At 38.9% G+C, this 16,116-nt stretch overlaps 1 protein-coding gene across 1 annotated transcript in view; it reads right to left on the bottom strand.

Moving 5' to 3' along the window:
* LOC131939913 (sodium/hydrogen exchanger 2) overlaps nucleotides 1–15,688 on the bottom strand; it is a 76,317-nt gene extending 60,629 nt beyond the window's left edge. Inside the window, exons 1-2 of the mRNA XM_059298449.1 lie at nucleotides 15,649–15,688; nucleotides 11,531–11,800 (exon numbers count right to left, since the gene is read on the bottom strand). Of these exons, the coding sequence (XP_059154432.1) occupies nucleotides 11,531–11,800; nucleotides 15,649–15,688 (310 nt within the window). The remainder of the gene's footprint in view (nucleotides 1–11,530; nucleotides 11,801–15,648) is intronic.
* Between the last annotated feature and the right edge of the window lie 428 nt (nucleotides 15,689–16,116).

Below are 16,116 nucleotides of genomic sequence, written 5' to 3'. Positions count from 1 at the left end.
TAATTTTAATTAGATTTTCTTATACCCGCATTCAAGCTTAAAAATTCAAGTTTTCGATTACGTTAATTTAATTTTGTTTCTATGACTTAAATCTTTTGTCGACGTCTATAGCCTCAAACTTTTAAAAATCTTGCTTTATTCTAATCGTGTAATTAACTGTAGTTTGTTGTCTAAGGCCGCTCCACACGCTATAACAGACTATAGGTTTTCTGTCAAAATCAACACAAACACGAAGCATCACTGTAGGCACACAACTAGAACTTAAACCAAATAATAAACTCATCAAATAGTGCGGAAATTTTAAAATTACGTAAAGTCACGGCCAAGATTACATAAGTGGCAAAAATATAATTAAATTTCTGTCTAACAAAACAAGAGAATCTAATATTGGAAAACAAGCTACAAAAATGTTCTTTTAATTTTAACAGTTCAGTATGGATAAAAGGCATTGAACATCCCCTACCCAATCCCCGCATTAAATTAATCCTGACTACAAAAATTGTAAGAGTTGATTTAAAAATAAATTAAAGACTTATCCTTTGAAAACAATACTGTTTGTTTTTTAAATGACGTTTCGTTATATAATCTATTATCTTCACACACAAAAAATTTTCTTGAACTATTTTTTGGACCAAATTTATTTCTGTAATTAAAAAAAAAAAATCCGCTGAGGAGAATCGACTTTGGACAAAACGAAGATAAACAGATCTGACTCGCTAGTTTCGATTTGAGCTCTAAATTTAAATCACTCGGGATTATTGTATGTCGTTATAATCTTAGTTCTAAGCCCCGTGGCGTGCTGAGATGAGGGAGGGATGGGTTGAGCCAAGGATGGGAGGCGGCTTTAAAATGTAAAAGCTTATAAACATGTGTGAGTGGGGGGAGGGGCTTATAGAAAGTACATTTCTGTTTATAAATAGACGGCGGAAAAAACGGAAAACCCCGCCTTAGATGTCGGAATGTGAAGGCTACGCGGCTAACAATCCAGTTCGATTACACTCAGTTTTTCTTTCAGGCATCTCTTCGTTTCAAGTGCGACCCCCCTCCCCCCCCCGGAGAAAAAAAAGCCTGAAAGAAACACGGATTACACTCATACTATAAGGGGATTAAGTGGTCAGGCAGGATTGCGACTGATTGCTAAATCCAGAGCTCGAACCCCGGGTAGATGAAGCTTGTCAACTGGGGACAGCAACTCATCTAGGAGAGATAACTCTAAAATCAAACAACTCTTGTCTTGTAGTTTGTTCATAGCTAGACAATGGCTATGGAAGCGAACCGGGAAAGAAATGCAGGTTGTCGACGGGCATATAAAATGTTGTCACGTAATGCTTAATGGACACGAGCGAGAAAACTCTCAAAGGTATTTGAGAGGTGTATAAATTAGTTTAAAAATCAGGCACGGCGTAGTTACAATTAATATGGTTATAAAATCCTGTCTGTCTGGTTTATTTCGGACTTTACTAAAGATTGGGTCTATTTGATGTTTTAAAAATTTTCGGTAACTAATTGAAAATTTAAAAACAAGCCAAAACAATGTGGTTTTCACGTGTAATGGAGACATAAACAATGGCATCCTGCTATTGGATAGGCCGACATCAATTTTATTGTACACATTGTAAGCTAAAAATAGAAAACTATGTCATGGGGTTTTTAATTTGCATTGTTATTTAAAAACTTGATCTGCAAAGTTTTGTAAACAAATAGTTATCGATCACTAAGTTACTGTACAGCCAATCAATATTTGTCTTACGAAAGTGAAACTTCCGGTTTTAACTTAGGCTTGATGAAAATAAATAGAAATGTAGCCTTAAACTCAACAAATTATTTTCAAGTTCTCTGGATTTGCAACTTTTATAGCATTTATTCTAAAAATATAAAATTTCTAAATTAATTTTAGGCTTAAGTTTTAATTTTTTATTTTTTTTACGGTCTAAATCTAAAAAGCACGTTTTTATTCCATGTCAACAATATTATGGAAGGAATCTCGTCAACTCGCTCGCCTCCATTGTGTTGGAGGAAATCTCCAATTTTACAAAACTTGAATCGGGAACAGAATAAGTCACACTTTATACATAGCAGCTAGCTGCAGGCAGAGTTTCTTCCAGGCATCTATATATTCTTCCCGGAGAAAAAGTCAGGAAGAAACACTGGCTGCGGGATACGTTTTCAAGAATAAAATACTGAAAGTGTATGTTGTGTGTGCCACGCAATCAAAGTGGAGACTTCCGGGTAAGTACTGGGTCTGGAGGAGTTCTATGAGACAGAATTACGTTACTAATTCTTGGGGATGCCGATACGTTTAGGACGTCACTGAACCTGGGAGAGACGTCACTTGTTCTAGGACGGCACTCTCTCTAAAGAAAGTCAATTATTGGAAGACTTAGCTTTGTCAAAAGGACGTCACGTTGTAGAGGACGTAATTTTTCGAAGGACGTCACTTTCTGAAGGACGTCGTTAACTGAACCAAACCTCGTTTACTTAAGAAATTCACTTTCTGAAGGACTTCATTCTGTCTAAAGAAGTCACTGAGTCTAGAGGACGTCACATAGTTCTAGAGGACGTGACTGAGTTTTAGAGGACTGTTATATCTATACTAACAACAGACTTCACCAGACGCTTAAAGCCAGACAGTTAACTGACCCCCTCACAAACAGTGTTTCTTCCAGACTTTTTTCTCCGGGGGGGCACTTGAAATTTTCGGGGGGGCGGTAAACTTTCTTCGGGGGGGGGGGGGGGGGGGGCGGACACTGTTAAAAGTATATATTTTCTATATAAATTATATAAATTTCATTTCGTTCGGGGGGGGGGGCGGTAAAAAATTTTTCGGGGGCTTTGCCCCCCCCCCCCCCGAAGAGATGCCTGGAAGAAACTCTGCTCACAAACCTGTCAGCCACAGAAATATGTTTCCACGACTAAATAAACTCCACAGTCCATATGTAAATGGAAAATCCCCTCCCCCCCCCCCCCCCACCCACCCATCCCACACGATATAGCTGTCTGCTATACCCAGGACGATTAATGAAATACTGACACGGAGACTGGAACAGTGCACACACACACTTAATCTTGTTAAATACGTCTTGCCAATAACTTTCATCAATTTCCTAACATATCGGCGAGGGGGGAGGAGGGGGGGGGTGAGGGGTGACTACGATCACTGTAGAAGCTCTAGTGACGTGGTTGATTTAAGGTCCACCAAAAGCAACTGAGCCGTGTTTGTCTCGTGAGGTGGGTCAAGGTCAAGGCCAGGCTTCATTTTTCACTGATAAAAGTAACAGAGCAAATATTTTTCTATACAAATTCTATTTCGTTTGAGGGGGGTGGGGGGGGGGTGTGAGGCGGAAGACGTTCTTCTGGTGGAAGGGGGGGGGGGGAGGAGGGGCATTATGCATGAAAGAAACTCTGGCTGGCGGCTCATATTTGACATACGAGCATCAACGTTGCCTTCCCCTCTACCCCCCCCCACCCCACCCACCCCCCCCCCCCCCCCACACACACACCACCCTCAAAGACATCGTTATGAAGACAATTATTATAACAACACATTTTTAAAAAAAAAAAGTGTTTGGACGCTTTATTGCGAAAACGGAACAATTCTATACATTTTCCAATCTACTTTTATACCTTCAGTGAGCCTACTTTAACCCCTATTGTATTCAAATAAAAGATTTCTATGAATATTCAACAAAAAAAAAGTTTAATTCAAATGATTTTATTAAAAAAAAATTTGGATCTTTTAATAAAACAAAATGAGTCAAGCCGTCTCCCATTTCAAATTCAGCACATACCAAAAAGCTAAACGCATTGTATACGAAACTAGATCTATGTCGTAAAAGCACATAGATCTACTAGTTGAAAAAGTGCAAGCGGGTGGGGACGGGGTGAAACAGGTGATGAATGAGGCAGGGAATCCACTCGCATTGTTACAGGAATTTCCCGACATTCCATATTACATGAAATTCCATTTCACCCCCTCCGTTGTTTACAAAAAAAAAACACAACCTCTTAAACAGTTGAATATTTTTTTTTTAAATACATAGCTGAAGGATTTATTTTTTTTCTATTCCAACTTCCGGTTTACTAATCGCGCCATGAGCAGACGATCACTGTGTAATACCTGACGGGTATTGTACTTGTCTGCTTGAAGTATGTGAAAAGTTCATGTTCCTTCTTGTTTTGTTTATGTTTCAATCTCCTGCCAAATTGAGGTGGGCAGAATTTAAAAAAACTTCCTATCCACTTTTATAATTTCAAATATTTTTTATTTAATTTAGTTTACTGCATGTTATGGCTGTCTATAAAGAAAAAAGAAAAATTTTGATTATTGCATTAACTAATAGTTTAAGACACTTCTGAAAATAGATGTACTTTTTTTCATTTTTCTCCGAAGGGGGAGAGACACGTGAAATATAGGTTGCTCCTGAGATCACTTTCATATTTAAACGACCAAAGCTTTTATTAAAGAAAGCAAGTTTGTTTTATTTTCTTATTTTCAGTGCGTTTAAAAGTTTATTTTTATAAAGTTTTTAATATATGTTTTATTTATAAAAATGCGATAAGTCTCTTGAACTTCTTTGATTGATTTTTTTTCCTCGTTTTTTTTTCCTAACTTCACTGCTGACCCCCCCCCCCCCCCCTCATATAGAGCTGCCAAATTGACCCTTTAGCTACAATTTCTAGCTAAACCTCACACACAGCTAGACCTTCCAGTTAACCACCCAGCTTGCCCCTATACAGTGTTTCTTTCAGACTTTTTAAAAAATCCCGGTACACTTGAAACTTTCGGGACGCGTACTAAGTTTCTAGGGGCGGGGGAGGGGGGGGGGACGACGACACTGGTATAAGTATATATTTTCTACATAAATTCTGTTTCGTTCGGGGGGGGGGGGGATGGGGGATTGTAGACGTGCTTGGTAGGGGGGGGGGGGGTAGGGGTTCAGTCCCCAAATGACTGAAAGAAACTCTACAGCTAGATCCTTCAGCTAGACGCCATTCCCCTATCCCAACTAAAATATCCATAATCACTCGCCAAAATCGAACGCTACCATGTGACCTAATTTCATCATAAAAACTTCCGGTTTCTATTTCAATCTTTTCCCATCCCTTTCTGGCCAGCTACCAAAGAAAAGAAATCTCAACATAACAATTTTTCAATGATTGTTTTTTTTTCAAAAATATATTTTTTTTAAATTGCCAAACACGACAAAAGATTTATTTTAAGACAACAGAAACAAAAATTAGTTTTCAAATATTTGTGGTATTTTTTTTTTGTTTGGTTGACCTATTTTTGACAGGTTGCTGCGTGCACAAACGATTGGTTTGAAAGGTCATTATCTCAGTTTAAAGATTCTAAACATTTTGGGAATAGACGCTGAATGTGTTTGTATGTGAGGGAAAAGTGGGGGAGGGGGGGGGGGGGGAGGGGGAGATGCCCTTATTCTATTTGGAGAAGATTTCTAGGATTTCTATAATTATTTATAGAAAAGAACAAATTGTTTTTCTAAAGTTAGATTTGTAATTACCGACATTAAGGGGATGAAGATATAAAAAAGCGACATTTGGAGGACAAGGTTGATGAAAGGAGGAGAATTTTTATTTGTTCCGCCTCTCTTTCTCTTCCCAACCTCCAACCCCCCCCCCCCCCCCCCCCCCCCCTCCATACTCTCTCTCTCTCTCTCTCTCTCTCTCTCTCTCTCTCTCTGGCATTTCTAAAAAATAAGATGTATTTCTCTCTCTCTCTCTCTCTCTCTCTCTCTGGCATTTCTAAAAAATAAGATGTATTTCTCTCTCTCTCTCTCTCTCTCTCTCTCTCTCTCTGGCATTTCTAAAAAATAAGATGTATTTCTCTCTCCCTCTATTTGTCTTTCTCTTTCTCTTGTTCACTCAGCCTCTCCTAGTCAGTGTTTCTTTCTGAATTCTATTTCTCCAGGGAGGAGCGGTGGGGGCATTTGACTACTTTCAAGGTAGGAGGAGACTAAAAAATTTTTCAAAGGGAGGGGGGGGGGACGACGACACTGTTAAAAGTATGCTTTTTCTATATAAATTATATTTCGTTCGGGGGAGGGGGGGGGGGGCTGTACACCTGCTTCGGGTGGGGGGGGGGGGGGGCACTGCCTTCACGAATAGATGCCTCTTCTAACTGACTGTCCTGTCCTGTCTCGTCATCCCATCCTTTCCCAGAAGACTGCCACGGATAAACGTAATGGACAGTGGACAGACGGATAGATGGACAGACGGACAGATGAGGACAGATGGACAGAAGGACAGACGGACAGATGGACAGACGGACAGAACAGTTGACACAGCGTAGGCAGAAGATTATGTCACGGCTAGAAAAGTCTTGGAGAAAATTGGACCACTGGAGAATGGGCAAAGGTGGGGGGGGGGAGTGGGGTGTGAGAGAAGGGGTGAGGGGAAAATGTGTTGAAGGTTATGTGAGAGAAATTGGTGAAACAAAAGGGGTGGGGGAGAGGGTGTGGGGAAGAAGGTGGTTGTAGAGAAGGTGGGGGGGGGGGGATAAAGATGGTGAACTATATTTTAATCGTTGTTAATAAAACAACACTTATTGGTCATTATCTCTGTGTAGGCGAGAGTCCTGGGTGTGCCCAGTGCATATACTAGCACAATGTATGGCTTTTGTCTCGAAACATTCGTTAATTTACATTTGTCTATTTTCTCTACAAATGTACTGGCCACTTCGACTTATCCACACACAAAAATCGTTTTTTAAAAAGTTAAAATTTTTTTTTTAAAATCGGGATGAAGTTTAGTTTCAGGGCTTAGGTAAAGCATAATTTTAAGATATAGTTAACATGTATGGTTGGAATTAGTTTTAGGACTAGGGTAAATCTCAGCTTGCTGTTTCTAATCATCATTTATAACCAACTGGGTATAGACTACTATAGACTATAGGCATTTAGACGTGTTATTGTCCATGATTATTGTAGGTAGCGAGAAGGTAACAAATATACAAAATAATACTTCAAATGAATGTAAAAAAAAAGTAAAGATTCTTCTTTAGAACTAGCATTGAGCAGATGAAGTCTATGTTTCTTGACCTCGGCATATGAAGGGATAATGTGGTCAGCACTATACCCAACCGCCTTTACTTTAGCTAACGTGAGTTAGGTATAGGTACCTATCAGAGCTGGGTGGACTAAGGGACGTGACACTGAATTGAACCCGTGTTCGAACTTGAGACTTTCAAGTTAGCAGTCTGGATCTCTAGCGCTAGGCCACGCCGTTCCATCCAACAAATGTTGCATTTCCAAAAAAAATAAAAATAAAATTCATCATCCAGTATCATCTACGTCTTCATTATTATTATTTCCCCCGATACTGATCCTTATCATTATCCTAATCATAATCCAAACCCTTACATAATTACAGCTCTCTTATTAAAACATCGATAGCCTTATGTGATGAATTACCTCCCTTGAGAGTTGAACAAACAAGTTATCGTTCTTGTGCCATTTTCGCCATCGTCTTTACACTACTTTACAGGAATACTTTTAATTACCCATCAACAGTACCTTTTTACATTACAATTTTTATTTTTTACAACTACAAGCTCTGTTTGTCCAATGTTTAAGTTAAAAAAATATATTTCTGTATTGTATTTATGTATTTTTAAAAAAAAAATGTTAACTTAAGAAGTACACTAGTATAACCAGCAAGCGTGTGTTCTGCTTAAAAGAGATGTTATTCAGGGAATGCCCTTATACCTGAATTCATAAAATATCAGCATAAACTGTATCCAATTAAATTTTAATATGCATTCCAATCTAGCAGAATGAGCAGGAACGTAGCGAGGGGGGGGGGCGGACCGCACCGGGTGACACCATTTAGGGAAGGGGTGACACCAAGGCAAAAAATAGCAAAAATATATAGAGAAAAACTTGAAGGGGGGGGTGCAAATCGAAAGTTTGAGGGGGGGGGTGCAAATCGAAAGTTTGAGGGGGGGGGGTGCAAATCGAAAACTTGAAAGTTTGTCCCTGGGAAGGGTCGCTACGCCTCTGGGGGGGGGGGGGGGGTGACACCATTAAGTGCCGCACCTCGCTACGCCACTGAGAATGAGTGAAGGTAAGATTAAAGCTTGACCTAGTATCTGCGAGTTGAATATTGTGTCTCTGATTGTTTATTCAATTGGAATTCCAAATACAATTTTTACGAAGCGTTATGTATACAATAAGTGTATGCTATTAAAGCAGTTTTCTTTTTCATTACTAGATCTTTGAATTTACATTTCGGTTAAGCAAAAGAGATCAGAAGGATTGCTGGTTGGTGGTGTATGTGTGTTCGTGTATTTGCGTACATGTGTGTACATGTGTGTTTTGGTGGGGTTGGGGGGGGAGGGACGTGTGCACTTGTAAGTGTATTTTTAATTAAACCTGTTTTTCAATTAAAAATCGTAATGTACATTTCAATCAAGCGCAGGGCTAAAGATTTATTACCTCCAATATAGAAGAGCTAGACATGGAAAACTGACAGTTTAAAAAAAAAAACTGGTTTCCAATGAAATAACACAGACACTCTGTGCCCTGTAAACTAAGGCTTGTGGTAAATAACTCTAGCTGATCCACCTGATGAGGTCAACTGGGTGCTTTCCCATTAGCGTCGTCAATAAAGGTTTGGGATGGGAGCAGGGTTAGGGGTGGATTAAGTGTAAGGGTTGGAGTCTAGTGCAAGGATTAGGGCTTGTTTTTGCAGGTTTGGATTTAGTTCTCGAGTCGGGGAGAGCCTTGAGATGAATTTTTAGTTATGTTAATTAAGGAAAAAACGCTGAACAATTAATTTCCGCTGCAATATAATATAGCCAGAGTGAACGTTTTATTTTTTTTTTAAATTCTAATTTAGATACTACACTGAGACGTATTTTAGTAATGTGTACATTTTCACACATTTTTACTTACTCGTGTACGGAGTACTGAAAAAATGATTGTAATCGTGCTTAAGAAAAATTAATATCAAGATTTTACTAATTTTCGACGTTTTGCACCTTCCTGAGTCGGAAAAAAACAGTTTTGTCGGTGTGTGTGTGTGCGTCTGTTAGTATGTGTGTTTGTGTTAAAACGATAACAGTGTCGTTTCAGTTGGGTTATTGGAAACTCCATATATAAATATTAGATTTGTACGTCATATTTTACTATATCAACGGCTTTCAAAAGTCAATAGCTTCAGCTAAGTGAAGGAAATTTCCTATATATGAGTTTTAAATACTATCCATAGGTTTCTAACAAAATTTGAGCCATTTCCGTTAATTGGAAGTGATACTTTACTGATTTCTAATGAATGAAAAATTAACTGAAAAGAGGACGGACAAGGACTGTGATAACAATTTTGTTTGCCAAAGCTTAAAGAGTTAAAACATTTTATAATTATCTTTTCTAAATTTAAAATACAAATAGTTTTGTATAAGAACTATAGAAGACATAAAACATTTTTTTTTTCCTTATTACCAAAAACATCGCCAATTCCTGGTTTAAACAATGGCGTTAACGAAGTTAACAAACGGCGCCAAACGACAGCTTAATCCTAAAAGCGTCAACAATGTTTGGCTTTTTTTCTCCCTCTGACTACTGGCAAAACGAATCGCAGTCAGTCACTCACAAAAATTTGGCACCCAGGTGCAAAAAAATATCTGGCCATGAAACAATAACGCGATCGTGACAAAGCTATTGGCAAGGGCAGAGACTTGCCGGAACACGATAGTGTCGCGAAAATGTGTTGTTTTTGTTGATACTGGTAGTGAGGGATTAACCAATACGAGCCGACCCGCAGCGTATCACACGCCGCTATTTAGTTGTTTTATTTTCTACTTTTCAGTTATTCATAATTTGTGAATTCGACAGTACCAAAGCTGCCACTGAAAATATTTGCTTTAAAACACTACCCCCCCCCCCCTTTACCCTAACCCCAACCCTACATCCCCCCCCCTTGAAAGCAGCCTCCTCTTAGTTATTTCTTAGTTACCTCCTGTTAGTTTAAAATCGAACTAAATTATCTGCCCCTAATAGAAACCCGGCTATACGGCTCTACGATTTGTAAACATTTTGCTTTGTTAACATTTAGCGTGACCACAACTCACCAGACAATGTGGGGGTGGGGTGGGGGTGGTAGTGATAGTTATAGAGAGAAAGAGAGGGGACAGCAAGGAGGCGCTTGCAGCTTGTTTTCTAACGGCTCCCAGAAGAGAATTATATATATAGATAATATAACAGGCAGAGGTTATATATGAACAGCAGGTTTTAATGAAACGGGAAAAATAAAAGGCCAATTGAAATTAGAATATTCTTTTATTTTATATTGAATTCCTTGAGAAAAAAACTTGATACATAATGAGGGTACATAATTATTGAGTTAAATTAATTAGTTGGGTTCGGTATACAGGTTAGTACAAACCTGGGGGGGGGGGGGGGGGGAGGGGCTCAGAGGGGGTTTTTAGCTAATTTAACTTGACATCAATTACGAACTGATTAATTTCTGGAACCAAAAAAGAATTACAGAAAGTTTTTGGCACTGAGTCATAAAATATTTGATATATCAACGCCAGAGGGGGGCTGGGGTGGGTGAGTTTATAAATAGATAGTTAATACGACGCTTCATCGGCGTCTATTTGTGGGAGAAACAAAAAGTAAATGCGACAAACGGATTGTGTTAATCCTCCTTACTGATGTTACAAAAAGAAATAAGGATAGAATTGTTAAACGGTTTTTCCTTGTTTTTTTTTTTTTGACAGGGTATAAAAGTTTCAAGATTTGTTTCGGAAATTGTGGGGTAATACCGATTACAAACTTTAATAATTTTCATTTTCATTTTTATTCATATTTATTTTATTTATTTATTTTTTGTTTGATGATTTAAACGAAATGAACATGTTGTTTTATTTTAATCTTGTAAGGACCTTTGTACAATTTATTTCACAACACCACTAAAACCACACGAATTACCTATCTCCTACCCCACACAATCACAACACCACCACAACACGACATACCTAGCGCCTACACCACCACCACCACACGACATTCCTATCCACTACTCCACAACACCACCACCACCACCAACATAACACGACATACCTATTTCAAACACCACCAACATAACAACACCACAAACAAAACACGACATACCTAACTCCTACCCACAACACCACCAACACAACACGTCATTCCTATCCCTAGCACCACACCACCACCAACACAACACGACATTCCTATCCTTAGCACCACACCACCACCAACACAACACGACATTCCTATCCCTAGCACCACACCACCACAACAACATGACATTCCTATCCCTAGCACCACACCACCACAACAACATGACATTCCTATCCCATACACCACAACAGCAACACCACCAGCACCAACGCCACACAACATAACTATCCGTAACACCACACCACACCACTACCAACACAACACGACACACCTATCCCATACACCACAACACCACCACCACCACAAACGCCACACAACAATGATATCCGTAACACCACACCACCACCACCACCTACACAACTCACCTATCCCAACAGTATTCCACAACGTATTAACCACCGCCAACAACAGGATGGTTCCCAAGTTGTGGAAGAAGGCCCTGTTGGGCATGTGGTAGCCGGCGTCGTAGATGATGGGCGGCAGGAGGAAGAGGAAGAAGGTGTTGGCGTCCAGAGTGTACTGGGTGCTGCTGGCGGTCTCCGTGTAGTACAGGGTCACGCCCACCAGGATCCCCAGGGTGATGAGGAGACAGCTCTCGGGGAAGATGTGGGGGAGCTTGTCGTATAGGTGAAAACCTGTGGGGGAGAAATGTGTGGGAATAGTTTAGATAAATGTGTGGGGGAATGTGGGGGGAGAGATGAGTGGGAATAGTTTAGATAAATGTGGGGGGAGGGTCGTAGAGTTGAAAACCTGTGGGGGAGAAATGTGTGGGAATAGTTTAGATAAATGTGTGGGGGAATGTGGGGGGAGAGATGTGTGGAAATAGTTTAGATAAATGTGGGGGGAGGGTCGTAGAGGTGAAAACCTGTGGGGGAGAAATGTGTGGGAATAGTTTAGATAAATGTGTGGGGGAATGTGGGGGGAGAGATGTGTGGGAATAGTTTAGATAAATGTGTGGGGGAAATAGTTTAGATAAATGTGTGGGGGAATAGTTTAGATAAATGTGTGGGGGAATAGTTTAGATAAATGTGTGGGGGAATAGTTTAGATAAATGTGTGGGGAAATAGTTTAGATAAATGTGTGGGGGAGCCTGTTGTAGAGGTGAAAAATTGTGGGAAGAGAAGGTGGGGAAATAGTTTAGAAACTATAGTTGGAAACCTATGGGGGGGGGAGGAGTTTAGCTTAGTAGTTTATTTAAATGTGTGTGGGGGGAGGAGTAGTATAGTTGGAAACCTATGGGGGGGGGGAGGAGTTTAGTAGTTTATTTAAATGTGTGTGTGTGGGGGGGGGGTCGTATAGTTGAAAACCTGTAGTGGGGAGGGGAGGGTAAGAAAAAAGGGGACATAAATGTGTAAAGTTTAAAGGTTTAATCGTACAGTCAAGCGTTGAAATTATTTTTTTCATATTTCTTGATGGGAAACTACAACCCAGACAGGCGAAAATGTGCTTTTTAGGCTCTGGAATTGTTGGTTAAACATTAAAAGTTGTAAAAATATTAAATTTATCATTTTGGTATTTATGTTATTATAAGCCAAAACACAGTGGGAGGGGGGGGGGGGTCATACTAGTGTAACTATCTTGGATAAATCGACATCAACAAAGAAAAAATCGAGAAGAGAACAAGTATAGGTAAGAAAACAGAGAGCATTAACCATAGAGACAACGAATAATGGGTTACTAAATATAAGTAATTATAGCTTTATTTTTATCAAGCATCTTCGGATTTGAGATTATAGAGGACGGTGAGCTCTCGGCATTGGTTACAAGAACTCGAGCAATTAGCTGACAAACACACCCCAGGGCTTGAGATCACGCGAGAGTTCTATTCAAGACGAGACTTGGGTAATTAAAAGGCAAACACTCATCTCAGGGTGATCAATGAAATAAACAGACGCGCGCATTTCGTGAGAAAATTGCTTGGTTGTGTAGATGCGATGGTCTAGCATAGACATGATTCAACAGCATTCAACAAGTTTATATGGTCAGCTGTAAGGTAGTCTTTTAGGTTTATAGCTGGAGTGCTGTCCCTTATTTATTGGTTCGAGTACTGTCCCTTATTTATTATGTAGAGTGATGTCCCTTATTTGTTAGCAAGAATTAATTATTTCCTTTATTTCTTCGCTAGTGTAATGTCCCTGATTTATGAGCTGGAATGCTCAACAATTTTTACTTTCAAACATGATAAAACGGCGAGAAACGACTCGACATAAATAAAACTTCGTTATTCCTTTCATTGTTGTTTATTCTGGCGGATATTCATGGTCGGAATTGAATGTGCTGTCTTTGTTTATAAATAACCTTCTGTCTAGCATGCTTTTAGACATTTCGATTTTTCTTGTAAGGTTTTTTTAGGCTAGGCTAGGAGATTAGAATAGGAAGAAATAGATTCATATATATCAGGGGTCTCCAAACTACGGCCCGCGGGCCGGATGCGGCCCGCGAGGTCCTCTCATCCGGCCCGCGGAGATCTTTTTGTCCACGGAAAAAACTTTTGTTGGTGATGGCTGAGGAACGTTGCCCAGAAAAATTAAATACATGCTAGGAAGAAACTGGCCCCCAAACTGAAATTCGATAGTTAATGCGGCCCTCGGACTGAAAAGTTTGGAGACCCCTGATATATATATATATATATATATATATATATATATATATATATATATATATATATATATATATATATATATATATATATATATATATATATATATATATATATATATGTATATATATATATATACATATGTATGTTATATTCCCAGGAAATGACGTAACTGGAAAATTGTCTGTAATATAGTGCTGGGGGTTTGTACGAATGTCGCGGTAAACACCATCTCCCCCTCCCCCCCCCCCCACCTCCCCGGTGTAATGTGCTTGTGGCTCCTGGCGTGCCCGTCCTCCATTAAAGTGCGGTCTGGAAACAAAAGTTTGATTGGCATCAGACAATGACACCTGAACTCCCCCCACCCTCCCCACGACCCTTTTATACAACCCCCACACCTCTCATCTTTAAATAGAAAGGACATGATAAATGATTGCCCCTGTTTTTAACAATCGTGAAGATTTTTTTTTTTACCTGTTATACTTTGTTCTAAATGTGTCCACATACACACTAACACACTCATAGATCTCTCTCTCTCTCTCTCTCTCTCTCTCTCTCTCTCTCTATATATATATATATATATATATATATATATATATATATATATATATATATATATATATATATATATATATTATATGGCTCCCACAGATACACTATTCAATAATGAGAAGATGTTACATAAAACAACCTCCATATATCATCATACAGTCCCTTTACAACTCATTCGATGAACTAAACGCACCGGCACACGTTTTATTTCGACACTGCTACATATACATCCTGGGTCAGTACCCCCTCTACTCAAACACCCCCTCGTTTCCGCCACTGAGCCCTGTACCACTTCCCTTTAGTTGTTAGAAGATAATCATTTTAGACAACAAATAACGCGAAGTATTACCGTAACACTATAAAATATATAATTTAAAAAAAAACATCACTTTCACGAGTATCAATTTAATTTAACCATCTCCTTCCTCGAGAAATAAAAACCCATCACATCCAATTACTCGCACACAGAAATCACTTTGCCAAATACAATTACGGTCACGGACACGCTTGAATGGGTATCACCGCTGAATGGCGAGTCTGAAACCATCCCCTTAAACAATTACCATCTTTAAAAAAAAAATCCCCCGTCTATTGATTACCCTTACGGTCTGGTAGCGCCTTCCTTCGGCTATGTCTAATTAAATCATATTCCACATCAGTAGGGAACCTTGCGGCACTAAGAACGGCGCTTTGAAAAGGTTTCGTTTTAGAACATTGTAGGTTTACTAGCAAAAGGTGGCAGCATTTAATTGGTTATTTTTCGTGTGTTGGGGGATTTTTTTTAAAGCTACTTAGGTTTTAGTTTTGAAAAAAAGGCAAATTAGCTTTAGGTTTCTATGGAAACCTTTGAAAAAAAAAGAAAAAAAAAGAAATTAGCAAGAATACAGGAGATGGTGTGGTCGGGACGGCGTGGTCGGGTAGGATAGCAAGTGATAGTTAGCTCCAAAAGTACCAAGTTCGAACCCGGGTAGATAAAGCTCGTTAGCTGGGGACAGAAACACATCTAGGAAAAGAAACCAACTGCTGCCTTGCAGATTGTTTTGGATGGACGAAGGCTATGGAAACAAAGCCAGAAAAAAACAATGCTGAAATCCAAGTCAACGGGCCATATAATGCATATGTTGGCACGCTATTTAAGAGGAAATTCTCTTAAAAATTAGATATTGAGAACGAAGAAGAAGAAGGCTTATCATGTGACTTTTTTTTTAAAAAATACATCTTTTTCACACGTATGCATTTAATTAAACCATTATGTACCAGCTCCTTCCTCCTCCCAATTCTATTTTTCCCTATACATTCAATACATCATTTGGGCTATTTTTAAACACTGACTGAAATCAAATGTGCTCAGCAGTGACTTTACAGCTTTCATAATTCCATTTCCCCCAAGGTATCGTATAGAAACCCGCCAAAATCTCTCCCACAACACATCCCACCATTCCATTCAAGTGACGCTGTGACGGGGCGATAACTCTTAGTGCAATTTAATTTTATTTCTCAAGGGAAAATCAGGGGACGTTATTCAGAGTCACTTGTCAAACTTGAGTGAACGGTGGAACATCGATGGAAACTGATACAGTCAGATAGTGGGACGATAGGTTTCAGCTATTGCTCAGTATGGATACACATGGGGGCCCACATATATAATATGTATATATATATATATATATATATATATATATATATATATATATATATATATATATATATATATATGTATGTATATATATATATATACATACATATATATATATATATATATATATATATATATATATATATATATATATATATATATAT

This window comes from Physella acuta, unplaced genomic scaffold, assembly GCF_028476545.2.
Source record: "Physella acuta isolate Inbredline_101_S28 unplaced genomic scaffold, ASM2847654v3 ptg000301l, whole genome shotgun sequence".
Classification (NCBI taxonomy): Eukaryota; Metazoa; Mollusca; class Gastropoda; family Physidae; genus Physella; species Physella acuta.
The sequence above is the reverse complement of the archived record's forward strand: the minus strand, read 5'-3'. Positions and strand labels throughout refer to the sequence as shown.